Source organism: Haliotis cracherodii, unplaced genomic scaffold (genome assembly GCF_022045235.1).
Source record: "Haliotis cracherodii isolate W230 unplaced genomic scaffold, xgHalCrac1.p SCAF_19, whole genome shotgun sequence".
Classification (NCBI taxonomy): domain Eukaryota; kingdom Metazoa; phylum Mollusca; class Gastropoda; order Lepetellida; family Haliotidae; genus Haliotis; species Haliotis cracherodii.
The window spans coordinates 16,980,434-17,003,064 of NW_027266274.1; the positions used below are offsets into that span (position 1 = coordinate 16,980,434).

A 22,631-nucleotide genomic window follows, 5' to 3' on the forward strand; every position below is an offset into this window, starting at 1 on the left:
TATTTGTAACCTATCGAGGCTAGACCAGAAAATCCTGTGATTGACATCATGAGCATCCATCCATGCAATTGGGACACGATGACATGCATCAACCAAGTCAGCAAGCCTGAACACCCGATCCGTTAGTCGCCTCTTCCAACAAGCATAGTCACCTTTTAAGGAAAGCATTGGCTGCAGAAGACCTATTCTACCCCGGATCTTCACGGGTCCCTGGTGGTGGTACAACAATCACACGTACCTGGTGGTACAACAATCACACGCACCGGGTGGTGGTAGAACAATCACACGCACCTGGTGTTGGTAGAACAATCACACGTACCTGGTGGTGGTACAACAATCACACATACCTGGTGGTGGTACAACAATCACACGTACCTGGTGGTACAACAACCACACGTACCTGATGGTGGTACAACAATCATACATAGCTGGTGGTGGTACAACAATCACACATACCTGGTGGTACAACAATCACAAGTACCTGGCAGTGGTATTACTATAAAACGTACCTGGTGGTACAACAATCACATGTACCTGGTGGTACGTCAATCACACGTACCTGACAGTGGTATTACTATCACACGTACCTGGTGGTACGTCAATCACACGTACCTGGCAGTGGTATTACTATCACACGTACCTGGTGGTACGTCAATCACACGTACCTGACAGTGGTATTACTATCACACGTACCTGGTGGTACGTCAATCACACGTACCTGGCAGTGGTATTACTATCACACGTACCTGGTGGTACAACAATCATACATACTTTATGGTGGCACAACAATCACATATACCTGGTGGTGGTACAACATTCATACATATCTGGTGATGGTACAACAATCACACGTACCTGGTAGTAGTACAACAATCATCATACCTGATGGTGGTACAACAATCATACATACCTGGCAGTGGTACAACAATCACACGTACCTGGTGGTACTACAATGACACGTACCTGGTGGTGGTACAACACTCATACATACCTGGTGGTACAACAATCACACGCACCTGGTGGTACGACAATCACACGTACCTGGCAGTGGTATTACTATAACACGTACCTGGTGGTACATCAATCACACGTACCTGGCAGTGGTATAACTATAACATGTACCTGGTGGTACATCAATCACACGTACCTGGCAGTTGTATTACTATAACACGTACCTGGTGGTACAACAATCACACATACCTGGTGGTACGTCAATCACACGTACCTGGCACTGGTATTACTATAACACGTACCTGGACACTGGTTAAGGGTGCATGTGGCAACTCTCTGGTCATTGGAGTTCCCTGTGCAGGGCTGGGTCAGACACTCTCGGGTCCTGTTTTCTACACCAGGAACCGCCCCTCCACACGTGGCTGAACAGTGGCGTCTCCAGATGGACCATTCTCCCCAACCTGCACCTACAGCTGGTGCAACAATCATTGTTCCTGAGGTTACAACAACCACATGTTTGTATGTTTGTTTGTTCTTTAACGTCGCACACAGCAATATTCCAGCTATATGACAGCCGTCTATTTGTAACCTATCGAGGCTAGACCAGAAAATCCTGTGACTGACATCATGAGCATCCATCCATGCAATTGGGACACGATGACATGCATCAACCAAGTCAGCAAGCCTGACCACCCGATCCGTTAGTTGCCTCTTCCAACAAGCATAGTCACCTTTTAAGGAAAGCATTGGCTGCAGAAGACCTATTCTACCCCGGATCTTCACGGGTCCCTGGTGGTGGTACAACAATCACACGTACCTGGTGGTACAACAATCACACGCACCTGGTGTTGGTAGAACAATCACACGTACCTGGTGGTGGTACAACAATCACACGCACCGGGTGGTGGTAGAACAATCACACGCACCTGGTGTTGGTAGAACAATCACACGTACCTGATGGTGGTACAACAATCATACATAGCTGGTGGTGGTACAACAATCACACATACCTGGTGGTACAACAATCACAAGTACCTGGTACTGGTATTACTATGACACATACCTGGCGGTACAACAATCACACGTACCTGGCAGTGGTATTACTATAAAACGTACCTGGTGGTACAACAATCACACGTACCTGGTGGTACGTCAATCACACGTACCTGACAGTGGTATTACTATCACACGTACCTGGTGGTACGTCAATCACACGTACCTGGCAGTGGTATTACTATCACACGTACCTGGTGGTACGTCAATCACACGTACCTGGCAGTGGTATTACTATCACACGTACCTGGTGGTACAACAATCATACATACTTTATGGTGGCACAACAATCACACATACCTGGTGGTGGTACAACATTCATACATATCTGGTGATGGTACAACAATCACACGTACCTGGTAGTAGTACAACAATCATCATACCTGATGGTGGTACAACAATCATACATACCTGGCAGTGGTACAACAATCACACGTACCTGGTGGTACTACAATGACACGTACCTGGTGGTGGTACAACACTCATACATACCTGGTGGTACAACAATCACACGCACCTGGTGGTACGACAATCACACGTACCTGGCAGTGGTATTACTATAACACGTACCTGGTGGTACATCAATCACACGTACCTGGCAGTGGTATAACTATAACATGTACCTGGTGGTACATCAATCACACGTACCTGGCAGTTGTATTACTATAACACGTACCTGGTGGTACAACAATCACACATACCTGGTGGTACGTCAATCACACGTACCTGGCACTGGTATTACTATAACACGTACCTGGACACTGGTTAAGGGTGCATGTGGCAACTCTCTGGTCATTGGAGTTCCCTGTGCAGGGCTGGGTCAGACACTCTCGGGTCCTGTTCTCTACACCAGGAACCGCCCCTCCACACGTGGCTGAACAGTAGCGTCTCCAGAAGGACCATTCTCCCCAACCTAAACAAAAATTTTGTCTGTATCGCCTAAAGTTTTATATAATAATGCAGCATTACCTGGACCTGGTGGTACAACAATCACACGTACCTGGTGGTACAACAATCACACGTACCTGTCTGTACATCAATCACACGTACCTGGTGGTACAACAATCACACGTACCTGTCTGTACATCAATCACACGTACCTGGTGGTACAACAATCACACGTACCTGGTGGTACCACAAGCACACGTACCTGTCTGTACATCAATCACACGTACCTGTCTGTACATCAATCACACGTACCTGGTGGTACCACAAGAACACGTACCTGTCTGTACATCAATCACACATACCTGGTGGTACAACAATCACACGTACCTGGTGATACAACAATCACACGTACCTGGTTGTACATCAATCACACGTACCTGGTGGTACAACAATCACACGTACCTGGATGTACATCAATCGCACGTCCCTGGTGGTACAACAATCACACGTACCTGCTGGTACAACAATCACACGTACCTGGTTGTACATCAATCACACGTACCTGGTGGTACAACAATCACACGTACCTGGATGTACATCAATAACACGTCCCTGGTGGTACAACAATCACACGTACCTGCTGGTACAACAATCACACGTACCTGCTGGTACATCAAGCATACATACCTGGCAGTTGTACTACTATAACACGTACTTGGTGGTACAACAATCACACGTACCTGGTGGTACATCAAGCATACATACCTGGCAGTTGTACTACTATAACACGTACCTGGTGGTACAACAATCACACGTACCTGGTGGTGGCACAACAATCACACGTACCTGGTGGTACAACAATCACATGTACCTGGCAGTTGTATTACTATAACACGTACCTGGTGGTACATCAATTACACGTACCTGGCAGTTGTATTACTATAACACGTACCTGGTGGTACAACAATCACACGTACCTGGTGGTACAACAACCACACGTACCTGGCAGTGGTATTACTATAACACGTACCTGGTGGTACATTAATCACACGTACCTGGTGGTACAACAACCACACGTACCTGGCAGTGGTATTACTATAACACGTACCTGGTGGTACATTAATCACACGTACCTGGTGGTACAACAATCACACGTACCTGGCAGTGGTATTACTATAACACGTACCTGGTGGTACAACAATCACACGTACCTGGTGGTACAACAATCACACGTACCTGGCAGTGGTACTACTATAACACCTACCTGGTGGTACATCAATAACACGTACCTGGTGGTACAACAATCACAAGTACCTGGCACTGGTATTACTATAACACGTACCTGTACACTGGTTAAGGGTGCATGTTGCAACTCTCTGGTCATTGGAGTTCCCTGTGCAGGGCGGGGTCAGACACTCTCGGGTCCTGTTCTCTACACCAGGAACCGCCCCTCCACACGTGGCTGAACAGTGGCGTCTCCATGTGGACCATTCTCCCCAACCTGCACCTACAGCTGGTGCAACAATCATATGTTCCTGGGGTTACATCAAGCACATGTGTGTATGTTTGTTTGATCTTTAACGTCGCACACAGCAATATTCCAGCTATATGACGGCCGTCTGTAACCTATTGTTGTGGTATAACAATCACACGAACCTGGTGGTGGTACAACAATCACACATACCTGATGATGGTACAACAATCACACGTACCTGGTGGTGGTACAACAATCACACACACCTGGCGGTGGTACAACAATCACACGTACCTGGTGGTGGTATAACAATCACACGTACCTGGTGGTGGCACTACAATTACTAATACCTGGTTGTGGTTCAACAATCACACGTATCTGACGGTGGTACAACAATCACACATACCTGGTGGTAGTACAACAATCACTCCCACCTGGTGGTGGTACAACAATCAAACATACCTGTACACTGGTTTAGGGTGCATGTGACAACTCTCTGTTCACTGGGGTTCCCTGTGCAGGGCTGGGTCAGACACTCTCGGGTCCTGTTCTCTACACCAGGAACCGCCCCTCCACACGTGGCTGAACAGTAGCGTCTCCAGAAGGACCATTCTCCCCAACCTGAACAAAAACTTTGTCTGTAGGGCCCAAAGTTTTATATAATACTGCAGCATTATCTGGACCTGGCACTGTTGTTAAGAGTTACCTTTGTTCTGTCATTATATACAAATGTCGTTGAGGCATTGTCTGTTACCTGTACCGTCTGGCAAATATGTATGCTTCCTGAGCAATGTAACAAAGATACGTTTTATGAAACATGGATCTCTGTTTACTGTCTGAACAATGGAACATAGGTATCTGTTCACTATCTGAATAATGAAAACATGGATGTCTGTTCACTACCTGAATAATGAAAACATGGATGTCTGTTCATTACCCGAACAATGAAACATTGATGTCTGTTCACTACTCGAACAATGAAACATTGATGTCTGTTCACTACCCGAACAATGAAATTTAAATGTATGCAGTATATTACGAGGCCTTTATTACCAGTAGAATTGTTACAGAGGCACGTGCTGGGGTTGAAGGTGTTCCCATCAGGGCAGTTGACCCTGTAAATGGCATTGTCAGACCTCATTATGTAACCGAATGCGTTGTCCGGGTCTGCACTGTTAGTACTGCAGGCACCTGAGGATAAAATATATATGAAAAATCCATAATTATAAAATTCTCTGCTAAAACACAGTTTATTGTATTATTTCAACACAAGCATGTGTTTATGAATCATTATCAAAGAGTAATGAAGCCAGTTCAATGAAAAGGTGAGAATATCCTGCCACACGTGTGGCATCCTTTACGAAACATGTAAAGGAATTTTAAAAATACAATGACCCTTAAATAGGGAATTGCATCGGAGAATATTTTTGTCTCTTAGGTCACACACGGAAGACATGTAAACTACATTGACTATCTCGACGCAACACATGTAGAACACGCAAGAACTCAGGAAGAATACTTAAACTACATTGACAGACTCGAAGTCGCCTTCAAAAAACGTTCACAAACTCAAGGCCACACATTGAAATCATGTAAACTACATTGACAAAGTCGAGGCCTCTCGAGGAGAACACGTTAAATACATTGACATGCTCGAAACCACACATGAAAGACATGTAAACTGCGTTAACAAGCCCGAGCCCACACATGGAAAACTACATTGACATGAAATGTACCTGGTGGTAAAACAATTACATGCGCCTGGTTGTGGTACAACAATTGCATGTACCTGGCGGTACAACAATCAAACATACCTGTACACTGGTTTAGGGTACATGTTGCAACTCTCTGTTCACTGGGGTTCCCTGTGCAGGGCTGGGTCAGACACTCTCGGGTCCTGTTCTCTACACCAGGGACAGACCCTCCACACGTGGCTGAACAGTGGCGTCTCCAGAAGGACCATTGTCCCCACCCTGACAATGGAAGGCAAGAGAGTTCTTTGACATACGTAACCCCTATAGATCAGCGCAGTATGGCGCACCGCCTGTTGGACCAGCTACTAAATAACTAAGGTATGCCCAGCTTGTGCCAGTTGTTTTGAATGATCAGACATTAAACATTCAGTTTTAAGTCGGTCTTCTTGCAGATGTGAGGTGAGGTGAGGTGAAATTGGGTTTAACGTCGCGTCCAAGATTATTGCGCTTATATAGCGACGTGCATGCACGTGTGTGTGTGTGTGTGGCTGCTTGTACCAATCCGGACTGATGCCGATTTATAGTGCTAGCTCACTGAGATATCATGCCGCAGTTTAACATGGATACCCCACTCAGACACAATATACTGACTCCGAGCCGACCAGTCCTTGCTTTAGCCCTTTAATGCCGAGCGCCAGGCAGGGTAACAATATGTACCATCTTTTGGTATGACGCGGCCGGGGATCGAACCCCGGACCTTCCGCTCTCCCGTCGGACGCTCTACCACTAGACCACGGAGGCGGTCTCTTGCAGATGTGTTTTGCTGAAGACTGTGAAGATTGAGACTCATCAAACTTAATGTCATCTGCTTAATCTTTCATTTAGCCCCTTTATGGATTCCTGTTGGACGCTGATATACTACTAATTACATAGACTGAAAGGTCAGCATGTGGAGCAGTGGTTCTACTCGTTCTACTCACGAACAGGCACTGTATGTCTGGTGTAGATTTTCACTGGTGGCTGACACACGCTGGCACCAAACTCTCGGAACTTACATGTTCGGTCCCCCAGTCATCTAGACGCACCTTCGCACACAACAACAATCGCACACATCAAAACATAAACACATCCACACACCCTTGCACACAACCATACACGCAGGCATCAAAACACACATCCACGCACGAATGCACAGAACCATATGCGCACACACCCACGCACTCAAGCACACATGCATGTACAAGCACACCCACACACCCACGTACACCTGCATGTGCAAACACATGCATACCCACGTACACACCCACACACCCACGTACACACCCACACACCCACGTACACCTGCATATGCAAACACACGCACACCCAATAACACACCCACACACCCACGTTCACCTGCATGTGAAAACACACGTCTACATCCCCGCATGTACAAACACATGCACATGCACATGCACACGCTCACGCACACGGTCAGGCACACACCCATGCATACACTCACGTACACATGCATGTACAAACACACACACACACACACACACACACACACACACACACACACACACACACACACACACACGCACACACACACACGCACACACGCACACAGAGAGAGAGAGAGGCCCATGGAAACACTCCACTGGCGGAACATGTGCAGTCACAGGGAGATTTTACGTGCGCGAGATCAGGACATTGAGACACCAGAGGCTAACAAAATTTTAAAACAAATATCTACTGCTTTGAAACAGGTAAGCTGTCTACTCTGATGGAAGCATCAAGTCACACGGAAGGGCAAGGTGGGGGTTCTCAGCTGTTTCTCAGTGAACCGACTCAACCGGAAGTGATAACAGACAACACACATGAATTGGCATCCCTTATTTTACGCCGTTCTTACCAATAGTCCAGCTGTCTGTAAATAATCGATCCACGCAATTGGGATACGGAGCTCACCCAACACAGCGAACCTGACCATCCGATCACTTGATTCACCTTACGACAAGCACGTGTTGCTGAAGATCAGTTCTAATCCGGATCTTCAAAGGAGTAATCGGTATGCCGATAAAACCTGCGCATTATTTCCTCAGAGAGATAACACTTCTTACCAGTGGCACATGCTGGCACTTGGCAGATAATGGATTGTATGTCTAGTGGATTTCCAACACAAGTGCTTCCTCCATTGACTGGAACAGGGTTGGTACACGTCCGTGTCCTCGTGTCCGTCCCGCTGACCGACTGACCGCACGTGGCGCTACACGCCCTTAACGCCGCCGACCACTCAGTCCAGCCCCCGTTAACTGCAGCATGAACAGACAACAGCAGATATTATGTGATGCTGGTTGGAAGAGATGGCATTAGCAGACATTGTGTAAATATATATGTTGTAAAAAGAACTGTGCAGTCCACTTCATCTACATATGACACCGACACATGACGTACCAAACACCGTCACCGTGCCCTCCGACGTCGCCCCTCCAGCTGTGAAGGTGTATTTGCCAGTGTCGGGGACCGCCGCTTGGAGCCTGGTTAAGCGGTAGACGTTGCCGTCCCGGGTCATCACGTTCCGGGTGTCCTGGGAAATGGGGACGCCGTCCTTCATCCACTGCCAACCTGTTTCTACTGGTTGATTTAGCTGCGCAGACAACACGATTGGTCCCCCTGCTGCAACTCGAGTGTCCTTCACACCAGAAACAACGGCAACCTGACCTGATGGTTTACAAACAGGAAGCAGGCATTTAACAAGGACATCAGGAATGTTTGATACTGTGATAAGGCAACATCCTATAGTAAAAGTTATCAGGTGACACGTCAACTGCCCTGATAAGTCAACATTGTCCTACTGTGAAAGTTATCAGGTGACACGTCAACTGCCCTGATAAGTCAACATTGTCCTACTGTGAAAGTTATCAGGTGACACGTCAACTGCCCTGAGAAGTCAACATTGTCCTACTGTGAAAGTTATCAGGTGACACGTCAACTGCCCTGATAAGTCAACATTGTCCTACTGTAAAAGTTATCAGGTGACACGTCAACTGCCCTGATAAGTCAACACTGTCCTACTGTAAAAGTTATCAGCTGACACGTCAACTGCCCTGATAAGTCAACATTGTCCTATTGTAAAAGCTATCAGGTGACACGTTCAAACTCTATGAGTTATCGTATGATAATCTAGCACGTGATGAGTTTCCTACCTGAACACGGCGCCAGGGAACACGTGACAATTCTCTGATCTGATGATTCGCCTGCGCATGGTGTTCCGCCATTACCAGGAGGTGGGTTGTTACACTCCCGTGTCCTGTTCTCAACTCCAGGGACAGATCCGCAAGTCCCAGAGCAGAACCTCTGGTACGCCGACCAATTGCCCCAGCCGCCATTAACTGTGTTGGGAATAAAGGCATCAGTGTCAAGATAGTGGCGGAGTGCGTTGCTGTAGGGGTGTACGCTGATTGTAGGAGGAATGGAGGCGTGAACTGTGGCGGGTACGTTAACTAGGGGGGATAAAGGTGTGGATGGCTGCCAGAATCCGAGTAAGGAATATACACAAACAATGCAGTAATGTTACCTCCAGTATACAAGTTACACGTTGTCTCCAACCTGGTGTGTTATTACAGACGAAAGCATGTGAAAATTCTCTCCGCATACCCCATCTAGCTAACCTAGGTATTCGGAGGGGGCGATATTACCTCTGTCACACAGGCAGGTGGGTGGACATTACCTCTGTCACACAGACAGGTGGGGGACATTACCTCTGTCACACAGGCAGGTGGGGGACATTACCTCTGTCACACAGACAGGTTGGGGAACATTACCTCTGTCACACAGGCAGGTGGGGGACATTACCTCTGTCACACAGGCAGGTGGGGGACATTATCTCTGTCACACAGGCAGGTGGGTGGACATTACCTCTGTCACACAGGCAGGTGGGTGGACATTACCTCTGTCACACAGGCAGGTGGAGGGGTTGTAGGAGGTTCCGGGGGCGCAGCTCAACTTGTACTCGGTGCCGCCCACCGTCACGATGAAGCCTTGCGGGTTGTCCGGGTCAGCAGTGTTAAAAGCGCACGAATCTAAACATTGAAGACATGACAATGATAAATTAATCTCAACCTCGCCTCACAGAACGTGTACTGTGCCATGTTTAGTCACCTGTTTGTGACAGCTTTATAAGTGTACTGTGTACATCACCTGTTTGTGACAGCTTTATAAGTGTACTGTGTACATCACCTGTTTGTGACAGCTTTATAAGTGTACTGAGTACATCACCTGTTTGTGACAGCTTTATAAGTGTACTGTGTACATCACCTGTTTGTGTCAACGTTTTGCCTCACGTATTTGTGTGTTCTGTCATAGGTGGAACTCATTTGAGCGTTCTGTCGTGGGTAACACTCCTTATGTCAGTGTTTTGTCGTATCTGACTGTCCTTATTTGAGTGTTCTGTCGTAGCTAACATTCCCTATTTGAGCTTTCTGTCGTAGATAACAATCCTTTTTTGACAGTTACGTTGTAACTAACACTCCTTATTTGAGTGTTTTGTCGTAGGTAACACTCCTTAGTTGAGTGTTCTGTCGTAGGTAACACTCCTTAGTTGAGTGTTCTGTCGTAGGTAACACTCCTTAGTTGAGTGTTCTGTCGTAGGTAACACTCCCTATTTGAGAGTTCTGTCTTTGCTAACACTCCTTATTTGATCGTTCTGTCACTACTTATTGTCGACCCGTGAAGATTCACTTCTTACCATTGACACATGTTGGCATTGGGCAGATAACGCCTTGTATGTCTAGTGGATTTCCAGCACAAGTGCTTCCGCCATTGACTGGAACAGGGTTGGTGCACGTCCGTGTCCTCGTGTCCGTCCCACTGACCGACTGACCGCACGTGGCGCTACACACCCTCACAGCCGGCGACCACTCCGTCCAGCCCCCGTTAACTGCAGCATCAACAGACAACAGCAGATATTATGTGACGCTGGATGGAAAAAGATGGCAATAGCAGACATTGTGTAAATATATATACTACTCAAAATTTGATAAGGATCACTAGGTGATATGTGTGTAAGTTACCACAAACATAACAAAAGACATGACTCTGACTCAGAAACGTGTTTAATCATGTTATGAATGAAAATTCATGAACGGCATGAACTTGTATCAATATGGAATGTTTGAAATCTGCAAACACCAAAAGGCATTTCATTAAAAAATGTTAACAGCAAACAAGAGAAAGAATTACACAGTTATGAGGGATAGTCCATCATTACACTTAGTCGATGAAGTGTCAATATCGAGTATGACCTCCCCTTGCATCAATGACGGCCTGACAACGTCGAGATATGCTGTCAATAAGCACCCGGATGTTCCCAATGGGAAGGTTGTTCCACTCTTCCACGAGAGCATGTCCGAGCTCTGCCAAAGTCGTGGGTTGTGCTCTACGGCGTGAAAGGGCAACCTGCAGCATGTTCCATACATGCTCAATCGGGTTCAAGTCCGGCGAGCGCGCTGGCCAATCCATGCGGACAATTGTCTCCTGCTCAAGGTACTGCTCAACCACCCTGGCGCGATGAGGACGGGCGTTATCATCCATCAGGATGAACTCAGGGCCAACAACACCAGCGTAGGGTCTGACGTACACATCGAGGATCTCATCCCGGTACCTCAACCCCGTCATTGTTCCTCTCTCCAGGACATCTCTGTTGATTCCATCTCTGTTGACCACCATAACGGTCATGTTCACTGATGTTGGCATCCTGGAAACGTTCACGTTGTCGTCGCCACACCCGCTGCCTCCTGTCTGTAAAGTCCAAACAATACCTGGACTCATCGGTGAACAGAACTGGAACCCAATCGTTCCGTGTCCAAGTGACATGATCTTCAGCCCATTCCAATCGCTCCCGCCGGTGTCGAACAGTCAGGGGGATTCGGACACATGCCCTTCTCGAGTAGAGACCTGCATTGTGAAGACGATTCCGTATCGTCTGAGTGGACACATTCACCCCCGAGGCGTTCAGGAGGTTGTTACGTAGGCTGGTTGCTGTCCAGAAGGGATGACGTCGTGCCTGAAGAGCCACAAAATGATCTTGGCGTTGGGTTGTCGACCTCTGACGACCACCCCCATGTCGGTGTGCTGCTGTACCAAAATATTGCTGTCGGGACCAGGCCCTGCTTACAACGCTCTGGCTGACGTTTAGTGCATTGGCAACGTCACGTTGTGAATAGCCAGCATCAAGCATTCCAATATATCTGCCCAGTTGTTCTGTCGTCAGGCGACGCCTTACACGTTGAGGGGGCATTGCGTAGATAAACGTAGTGTAAACACTCAATTGAGTTTACAGTTTCAGAATGAATCAGACACCGTTGCCTGATTGGAAATCGTGCAATGGTAGCAAAAGCATGAACTGTGATGTGAAACGCATTTCCCATGGCATGAAATGCACGTGCACGTGTGTTGGAGACGTTTTTGATTTCACTTGAACACAATATTGCCAGTTATGCAGTTATTTTGTTTTTTTATTAAGAAAAATATCTACGATCCTTATCAAATTTTGAGTAGTATATATTGTCAATAGAACTGTCCAGTCCCCGTTAACTGTAGCATCAGCGGCAAATAAATTAACTATCGAATTGATAACTCACCACCGAAAGAAACAAACCATAGAAATATATAGAGAAGTATGTATGCACGTTAAGAAGAGATCTTTCCAATGTGTACCAATTAATGACAAGACAGACAATCAGTCGAGTGTTACCACAGAGTGTCTATATTCTTATCACGATATGCCGAACGTGATTTCCAAACTTTACACGCTAAGTCTGCACGAGACAAATGGTACATCTCGAGTCACACCGATGCTCATAAACGCATCACATGTGACGTCATCTATGACTGGACATCTATGACGTCACATGTGATGCGTTTATAAGCATCAGTTCACACAACATACCAGTATGTCCGTTTGTGCATCGAACCAATCTAATATCTCTTGAATATGAGTGAATATTCATATATTTACCAACATGTGTGGTATATGATCTTCGGAGTATATCAGAGACAACCGGGTTGGTCGGGTAGCCAAGTGGTTAAAGCTTTAGCTCGTCACACCGAAGAGCTGGGTTCGACTCCCGACATGGGTACAATGTGTGGAGTCCCATTTCTGGTGTCCCCCGCCGTGCTTTGGCTTGAATATTGCTAAAGGCGGCGTCAAGTCATACTCACTTTAAATTATAGCATTTACAATCCAGAATGGCAAGTTTTGGTAACCAAGCTTTTTCGTGCCATTCAAGGCTACAGTGAACACAGACACGACACGTACCGTACACAAACACTCCTCCCTCCGACGTCGCCCCTCCAGCGATGAAGGTGTAGTTGCCGGTGTCGTTGACGTTCGCTTGGAGCCTGGTTAAGCGGTAGATGTTGCCGTCCCGGGTCATCACGTTCCGCGTATCCCGGGTAATGGGGACACCGTCCTTCATCCACTGCCAACCGGTTTCTACTGGTTGATTTAGCTGCGCAGACAACACGATTGGGCCCCCTGCTTCTACTCGAGCGTTCTGCACACCGGAGACGACGGCAACCTGCCCTGAGGCTTGACAAACATGAACGGGCATTTAACATGGACGCTGGGAAACCTTGAAAACATGAGCATCAGGTGAGGCGAAATTGGGTTTAACGTCGCGTCCACCAAGATTATTGCATTAATATAGCGACGTGCATGCACGTGTGTATGTATATGTGTGTGCGTGTGCGTGTGCGTGTGCGTGCGCGTGCGCATGCGCGTGTAGCTGCTTGTACTTGTCCGGACTGATACGATTTATAGTCACTGTGTTAGATTTATAGCGTTATATTGTTCCCCTATTCAGTTCAATGTAATCATGCCAATCTCCATTGCACTTTCAGTGTACGTCACTGACTTCTCGGGGGAGTTTTCACCTATTACAGGGCAAGAAGTAGCCCTGAAACGTTGTTCCCAACAATAAAATAGTAGTTATCATTAGAAATGTCATGTTCCAATGTTCTTCTTACTTCTAAATGCGTATTATTGAAACCATTTACACTACAATATTTCATACCATTAAAACGAACATGTACCTTCCTACTCAAAACATGTCATATATAACCTGGCCAATCTGATTCTGAGAGGTAACACTTACCTGGACATTACGTCATGAGAGATGCAATACTTATTTGGACATTACGTCATGAGAGGTAACACTTACCTAGACATTACGTCATGAGAGACGCAATACTTACTTGGACATTACGTCATGAGAGAGGTAAAACTTACTTGGACATTACGTCATGAGAGACGCAATACTTATTTGGACATTACGTCATGAGAGGTAACACTTACCTGGACATTACGTCATGAGAGATGCAATACTTATTTGGACATTACGTCATGAGAGGTAACACTTACCTAGACATTACGTCATGAGAGACGCAATACTTACTTGGACATTACGTCATGAGAGAGGTAAAACTTACTTGGACATTACGTCATGAGAGACGCAATACTTTCTTGGACATTACGTCATGAGAGAGGTAAAACTTACTTAGACATTACGTCATGAGAGAGGTAACATATACCTGGACATTACGTCATGAGAGAGGTAAAACTTACCTGGACATTACGTCATAAGAGAGGTAACACTTACCTGGACATTACGTCATGAGAGAGGTAACACTTACTTGGACACTACCTCATGAGAGAGGTAACACTTACTTGAACCATACGTCAAGAGAGAGGAAACACTTACCTGGACATTACGTCATGAGAGAGGTAATACTTACTTGGACATTATGTCATGAGAGAGGTAACACTTTCCTGGACATTACGTCATGAGAGAGGTCACACTTACTTGGACATTACGTCATGTTAATGGATAAATACAATGCATCTGTGTTTGAATAAAATTGATGCAATGACTTGTCCTTTCGATATCATCTTCGTGGGAAACTTGCGGCTGAATTTAAAGAATCACATTGTGTCAATGGCATAATAGTTCAGCCAACTTCTCTGACATGTATGCCACAATTGAGCCTTCTGGTCAACTACTTCCTATATACACTGTGGGGAAAAGGGAAGGTCCACCACCAATTGTGCCAGCTGACCTTTCTGCTGAATTTGAAGTCGCAAAAGCAAGTGCACACCAGCAACACTCACTCTGGATTCTTGTCAGAATGGATGATCCATCAAATCAGACAATAAGTTCTTGGACAAGATATAACATACTGATAAGAGATGACATGGAGGTATTTGCTGATACAGGTCGTTACTTGCCCACAATTAATGCTCCAGCAACAGAAATGGCAACTGTGCAAGAAACTCTGCATCAATCTCTTGCTGCACAATCATCTCTACAGCATCAGAATATTGCTGTTGTTTTCGACCAGGCACTGTATTCAAAAGCTACAGAAATCGTGCGGAAAAACCCTGACAAGTTTAAAGGCATTGTCTTGATGATGGAAACTTTCACACAATTTGCAATTTCCTGTCAGCAATTGGAAAAAGGTTTGGTGATGCGGGACTTCGTGACCTTGCAGTAGAATCCGGAGTCATTGCTGAAGGATCTATCAGTTAGGTACTGGGGGAAAAACAGTATAATCGAGCAGGCCGATTGCATAAGCTGGTATATGAAGCATTGATGAGGCTAGCACGGAATGGATTTATGGAATGGCTTGACATCCATCGTCCTGAAAGCCTAGCAAAGCTGTGTGATGCGAAAATCCAAATAGGCCAGCTTCATCAGACCATTTGTAATGAATCACATGATGATGTTTTGAGGGATGAATCATAAAAGAAAATTTCTGAAATGTTCAACAGTCACCTAAATGTCTTGCGCCATGAAAGAGGAAAACTCTCAGCCTTTTGGATGACTTACATTGACATGGTGGATGTTCTGCTTGGCCTACTTCGTGCTGACAGAGAAGGAGATTGGCATCTTCATCTTGCTTGCATCAGAAATGTCATACCTTGGTGCTTTGCAGTTAACAATACCAACTATGCATGGTTACTTCCTGTGTACTTTGCTCAGATACTCGGTTAAAGGAGACAAGTCCATGGATGTATGAGCACTTTCGCAACAAGGGTTTCTCTGTTCCAACTGAGGAAAATGAATTGTCTCAAGCCAGGGACCGTGTCACGCTACTATCTCACTGCTGAACACAGAGCAGCTGCATTGAGACAACTACGTGAACAAATTTCAGTGCAGTCACCTTCCCTTAGCCATTCAGACCTTGACAGGCCACGCATTCGTAGAGATGAATCTGACATCAGATCATTAGTTGATACATTAGAGAACTGGACAAACCCGCTTTCTGAAGACTCAGATTTTGTTTGCATATCCATTGAAGCAGAGGCTCCCCTGAAGTTTCTGCCGATCTTTTGACATCAAAGCAAAATGGAGAGGAAGATTATCAGGCGTTCCAAGCAGAACGGCTACAGAAGGGTGAAGGTTTCTACAGCACCGTGAAGAAGATGAATTTGAAATCATTTACAGACATTAACAAGAAAACAAGCAAGTCTACAAACACAGAAATCATCCTAAAAGCTGACAGAAGAGTGTTTGCAAATATGGTTCTCATTGCCCAGAACAGAAAGTTAGACATGCGTGATGTGCTGAGCCACCCTCTTGGTCCACTACCCTGGTCTCTTGCAAATGGTGATGGCACAATGAAAAAAGACAAATAAATCTGCTCTGGCAAAACACTTGGAGACTAAAGTGTCGTTTGCAGATGGTACTCCCACCCAAATTGCTGCTCTTCTTGATGCTATGGCCATCATTCAGAAAATCCACGGCGAAAATCACATGTTTGATGAGCTGTCTGATCGAGTGTTTGCCCAGATGTTGCATGCTGGTCAGGGATGTAACAGAATTGATGTGGTGTTTGACGTGTACAGGGAACAGTCAATAAAGTCAGCTGAGCGTCTGAATCGGGGTTCAACTGAAGGCATTATCTTCACGCAGATAAGAGAAGGACACAAACTGAAAAACTGGAGACGACTTCTTGCATGTACCGAGAGTAAGAACCCCACTAGATTTCTGGCACAGAGTTGGAAAGAGCTAAGGCGACGTGAACAGCTCGGTAACAAAACTATGTTTGTTACACACGGAAGTATGTGCATTCAGACCTGGTTCTTGTCACAGATGACACAGATGTGCTAGTTATCTGTCTTGCTCCCAGCACAAAGATCAACAGCAGAAGCATTATCAGAAGAGGTACAAAAGCTCGTTTGAGGCTTGTGGACATAACAAAACTTGCTGAAGCTTTAGGGAGTGAAGCTTGCACGGCATTATTGGGGCTACATGCATGGACTGAATGTGACTCTCTGAGTGCATTGGCTGGCCACGGCAAGCTGAGGGCTCTAAAACTGCTTCTAAGAGATGAAACTTTCAGAAAGGCTTTTTGAGATCTTGGTACTGAGTGGCATCTTTCTCCTGAAGTGTTTAAGAACATCCAATCCTTTACCTGTCAGCTATATTGCAGCAACACAAAGGTAAACAAGGTCAATTAACTGCGTTACCAGATATTTGGAGGTAGAGGCGGGGATGTTGAATCTGAACAGCTCCCACCATGTAAAGAGGTGCTTTTCCAGCACACCCTTCGAGCCAATTACCAGTCAGCATTTTGCAGGAGGAGCCTTGAAAATTCTCCAGACTTACCAGATCCCTCTGCATGGTTGGGAAATAAACGACACAGGATATCTGGCAGTCCAGAAGTGGTCCTTGGTTTGATGTCATGCAGATGTTCTCGTACTTGTCGACCACGTGAGTGCACATGTACATGAAATGGTCTTAAATGTATCTCTGCCTGCAAGTTGTCACCCTGCTCCAACATGGATGACAATGATGAAGAAATCAAGATGCAGAAGACTCAAGCGATGAAGATGACTGAATTTGACAGTTGGATGTGTAGCACACAGCAGGTTTGGGGATGGAATATAAGACATCCTCATTGTTGAAATGTCTTTTACATTTCTAGACATTTTCTTGAAACTGTTACAAGTACTGGCCATATTCATGCTAAATTGTGTTACAATGTTAATGTCAACGGCATAAAACTCCAGCAAACAGTCTCCTGTTTAATATGGAGAGTTGATCTTACTAGATGCTGATTTTTAAGAAGTAGAAGATTTGTGAAGTAGAAGGACAGTGGTGGCTTTTGAATTATGAACAAGTTGTATTTAATTGCAGAAGGGTCATGTGGGAATGAAAGTGGAATTTTGTTTATATGTATACATTTGATGTTATTATTAAACACATATAAATGTCATATCACAATGTGTACATTTTAACTTTAAACACTTTAGATTCTTGGAAATTTAGCTAGGAAATATAAAAACAAGTTTTGGTTGCAATATGTACGACTTAATTTTTGAATTATCTGTGAAAAAGTGCACTATATTTAAAAATGGCTGTTTATGCTTATGCACTGGCGTGTTTTAACTTCCAAATGGTATTTTATATATGAAAATACATTAGACAATTTCTATCTATCATAAGGTGTCAATTATTACTCAACAACATTGCATTGGAAAACTCAGTGATATACAAAACGCATAACAGAATGTGTGCAATGTAGTGCTGAAACAATAGCTGTAAATAAAAGTTGTCTGAAATTAATAAATTCTGTGTTATAAGCTTATTTCTGAAATCTGTAGAAAAAGTGAAAAAATGGCCGCCATCTTGGAAAATGGCCGCCCAAATCGTATTTAGCTGGACATCTGAAATGTCCATCACATGAAATTATACAGTTGAGACATCAAGCTAGCTGAAAAATCATATTGGTAATTTGTCCCTCTGTTTGGTAGTCAAATTTTCTCTGGCTCATAGACTATCATGCGAGAGGAAACACTTACTTGGACATTACGTAATGAGAGAGGTAACACTTACTTGGACATTACATCATGAGAGAGGTAACACTTACTTAGACATTACGTCATGAGTGAGTGAGTGAGTGAGTATGGTTTTACGCCGCTTTAAGCAATATTCCAGCAATATCACGGCGGGGGACACCATAAATGGGCTTCACACATTGTACCCATGTCGGGAATCGAACCCGGGTCTTCGGCGTGACGAGCCAAAGCTTGAACCACTAGGCTACCCGACCGCCCACATTACATCATGAGAGAGGTAAAACTTAATTGAACATTACGTCATGAGAGAGGTCACACTTACTTGGACATTACGTCATGAGAGAGGTCACACTTACTTGGACATTACGTCATGAGAGAGGTAACACTTACTTGGACATTACGTCATGAGAGAGGTAACACTTACTTGGACATTACGTCATGAGAGAGGAAACACTTACTTGGACATTACGTCATGAGAGAGGTAAAACTTACTTGGACATTACGTCATGAGAGAGGTCACACTTACTTGGACATTACGTCATGAGAGAGGTCACACTTACTTGGACATTACGTCATGAGAGAGGTAACACTTACTTGGACATTATGTCATGAGAGAGGTAATACTTACTTGGACATTACGTCATGAGAGAGGTAACACTTACTTGGACATTACGTCATGAGAGAGGTAACACTTACTTGGACATTACGTCATGAGAGAGGTAACACTTACCTGGACATTACGTCATGAGAGAGGTAACACTTACTTGGACATTACGTCATGAGAGAGGTCACACTTACTTGGACATTACGTCATGAGAGAGGTAACACTTACTTGGACATTACGTCATGAGAGAGGTCACACTTACTTGGACATTACGTCATGAGAGAGGTAACACTTACTTGGACATTACGTCATGAGAGAGGTAACACTTACTTGGACATGACGTCATGAGAGAGGTCACACTTACTTGGACCCTACGTCATGAGAGAGATAACACTTACCTGGACATTACGTCATGAGAGAGGTAACACTTACTTGGACATTACGTCATGTGAGAGGTCACACTTACTTGGACATTACGTCATGAGAGAGGTAACACTTACTTGGACATTACATCATGAGAGAGGTAACACTTACTTGGACATGACGTCATGAGAGAGGTCACACTTACTTGGACCCTACGTCATGAGAGAGGTAACACTTACCTGGACATTACGTCATGAGAGAGGTAACACTTACTTGGACATTACGTCATGAGAGAGGTCACACTTACTTGGACCCTACGTCATGAGAGAGGTAACACTTACTTGGACATTACTTCATGAGAGAGGTAACACTTACCTGGACATTACGTCATGAGAGAGGTAACACTTACTTGGACATTACGTCATGAGAGAGGTAACACTTACTTGGACATTACGTCATGAGAGAGGTAACACTTACTTGGGCATTACGTCATGAGAGAGGTAACACTTACTTGGACATTATGTCATGAGAGAGGTAATACTTACTTGGACATTACGTCATGAGAGAGGTAACACTTACTTGGACATTACGTCATGAGAGAGGTAACACTTACTTGGACATTACATCATGAGAGAGGTAACACTTACTTGGACATTACGTCATGAGAGAGGTCACACTTACTTGGACATTACGTCATGAGAGAGGTAACACTTACTTGGACAATACGTCATGAGAGAGGTAACACTTACTTGGATATGACGTCATGAGAGAGGTCACACTTACTTGGACCCTACGTCATGAGAGAGGTAACACTTACTTGGACATTACGTCATGAGAGAGGTAACACTTACTTGGGCATTACGTCATGAGAGAGGTAACACTTACTTGGACATTATGTCATGAGAGAGGTAATACTTACTTGGACATTACGTCATGAGAGAGGTAACACTTACTTGGACATTACGTCATGAGAGAGGTCACACTTACCTGGACATGACGTCATGAGAGAGGTAACACTTACTTGGACATTACGTCATGAGAGAGGTAGCACTTCTTACCATTGACACATGTTGGCACTGGGCAGATAACGCCTTGTATGTCTAGTGGATTTCCAGCACAAGTGCTTCCGCCATTGACTGGAACAGGGTTGGTGCACGTCCGTGTCCTCGTGTCCGTCCCACTGACCGTCTGACCGCACGTGGCGCTACACACCCTCACAGCCTGCGACCACTCCGTCCAGCCCCCGTTAACTGCAGCATTAACAGACAACAGCAGATATTATGTGAGGCTGGATGGAAAAAGATGGCAAAAGCAGACATTGTGTAAATATATATATTGTCAATAGAACTGTCCAGCCCCCGTTAACTGTAGCATCAGCGGCTGATGTGAGTTATTAAATAAATCAACTATCGAATTGATAACTCACCACCGAAAGAAACAAACCATAGAAATATATAGAGAAGTATGTATGCACGTTAAGAAGAGATCTTTCCAATGTGTACCAATTAATGACAAGACAGACAATCAGTCGAGTGTTACCACAGAGTGTCTATATTCTTATCACGATATTCCGAACGTGATTTCCAAACTTTACACGCTAAGTGAGTGAGTGAGTGAGTGAGTTGGGTTTAACGCCACTTTTAACAGTATTCCAGTTATATCGCGGCGTGTCAGCTTAATGTGGGAGGAAAGCCCGAAGTGATGCAGGTCTCAGACGTTTATCACTTCGGTGAAACCCACGAGCACGGGTATGGTGCTGACAAACCTTGAAACATAATCGGGGCGAACCGGGATTCGAACCCACAATCATAGGTTTCTGGCGTGCCCAAGGGACGCAACTCTGCACAGCGAATCGCGGCGCCTTAGACGACTAGGCCACCCGTGCCCCCCTTACACGCTAAGTCTGCACGAGACAAATGGTACATTTTGAGTCACACCGATGCTCATAAACGCATCACATGTGACGTCATCTATGACTGGACCTCTATGACGTCACATGTGATGCGTTTATGAGCATCAGTTCACACATAACATACCAGCATGTCCGTTTGTGCATCGAACCAATCTAATATCTCTTGAATATGAGTGAATATTCATATATTTACCAACATGTGTGGTATATGATCTTCGGAGTATATCAGAGACAACCGGGTTGGTCGGGTAGCCAAGTGGTTAAAGCTTTAGCTCGTCACACCGAAGAGCTGGGTTCGACTCCCGACATGGGTACAATGTGTGAAGTCCCATTTCTGGTGTCCCCCGCCGTGCTTTGGCTTCAATATTGCTAAAGGCGGCGTCAAGTCATACTCACTTTAAATTATAGCATAAACAATCCAGAATGGCAAGTTTTGGTAACCAAGCTTTTTCGTGCCATTCAAGGCTACAGTGAACACAGACACGCCACGTACCGTACACAAACACTCCTCCCTCCGACGTCGCCCCTCCAGCGATGAAGGTGTAGTTGCCGGTGTCGTTGACGTTCGCTTGGAGCCTGGTTAAGCGGTAGACGTTGCCGTCCCGGGTCATCACGTTCCGCGTATCCTGGGAAATGGGGACGCCGTCCTTCATCCACTGCCAACCGGTTTCTACTGGTTGATTTAGCTGCGCAGACAACACGATTGGGCCCCCTGCTTCTACTTGAGCGTTCTGCACACCGGAGACGACGGCAATCTGCCCTGGGGCTTGACAAACATGAACGGGCATTTAACATGGACGCTGGGAAACCTTGAAAACATGAGCATCAGGTGAGGCGAAATTGGGTTT

At 45.3% G+C, this 22,631-nt stretch overlaps 1 protein-coding gene across 7 annotated transcripts in view; it reads right to left on the reverse strand.

Annotated features, from left to right (window-relative positions):
* The window catches only part of LOC139466796 (SCO-spondin-like), an 85,336-nt gene that overhangs the window by 22,266 nt on the left and 40,439 nt on the right, over nucleotides 1-22,631 (reverse strand). For 2 of the 7 annotated variants that reach the window (XM_071248487.1, XM_071248485.1), the window contains exons 25-38: nucleotides 22,277-22,549; nucleotides 20,930-21,121; nucleotides 13,361-13,633; nucleotides 10,790-10,981; nucleotides 9,993-10,124; nucleotides 9,249-9,434; nucleotides 8,497-8,763; nucleotides 8,163-8,354; nucleotides 6,181-6,339; nucleotides 5,420-5,557; nucleotides 4,829-4,987; nucleotides 4,235-4,405; nucleotides 2,759-2,917; nucleotides 1,254-1,424 (exon numbers count right to left, since the gene is read on the reverse strand). In XM_071248487.1, the coding sequence (XP_071104588.1) occupies nucleotides 1,254-1,424; nucleotides 2,759-2,917; nucleotides 4,235-4,405; nucleotides 4,829-4,987; nucleotides 5,420-5,557; nucleotides 6,181-6,339; nucleotides 8,163-8,354; nucleotides 8,497-8,763; nucleotides 9,249-9,434; nucleotides 9,993-10,124; nucleotides 10,790-10,981; nucleotides 13,361-13,633; nucleotides 20,930-21,121; nucleotides 22,277-22,549 (2,664 nt within the window). The remainder of the gene's footprint in view (nucleotides 1-1,253; nucleotides 1,425-2,758; nucleotides 2,918-4,234; nucleotides 4,406-4,828; nucleotides 4,988-5,419; nucleotides 5,558-6,180; nucleotides 6,340-8,162; nucleotides 8,355-8,496; nucleotides 8,764-9,248; nucleotides 9,435-9,992; nucleotides 10,125-10,789; nucleotides 10,982-13,360; nucleotides 13,634-20,929; nucleotides 21,122-22,276; nucleotides 22,550-22,631) is intronic. The other 5 variants (XM_071248488.1, XM_071248486.1, XM_071248489.1 and 2 more) reach the window with 5 other exon arrangements.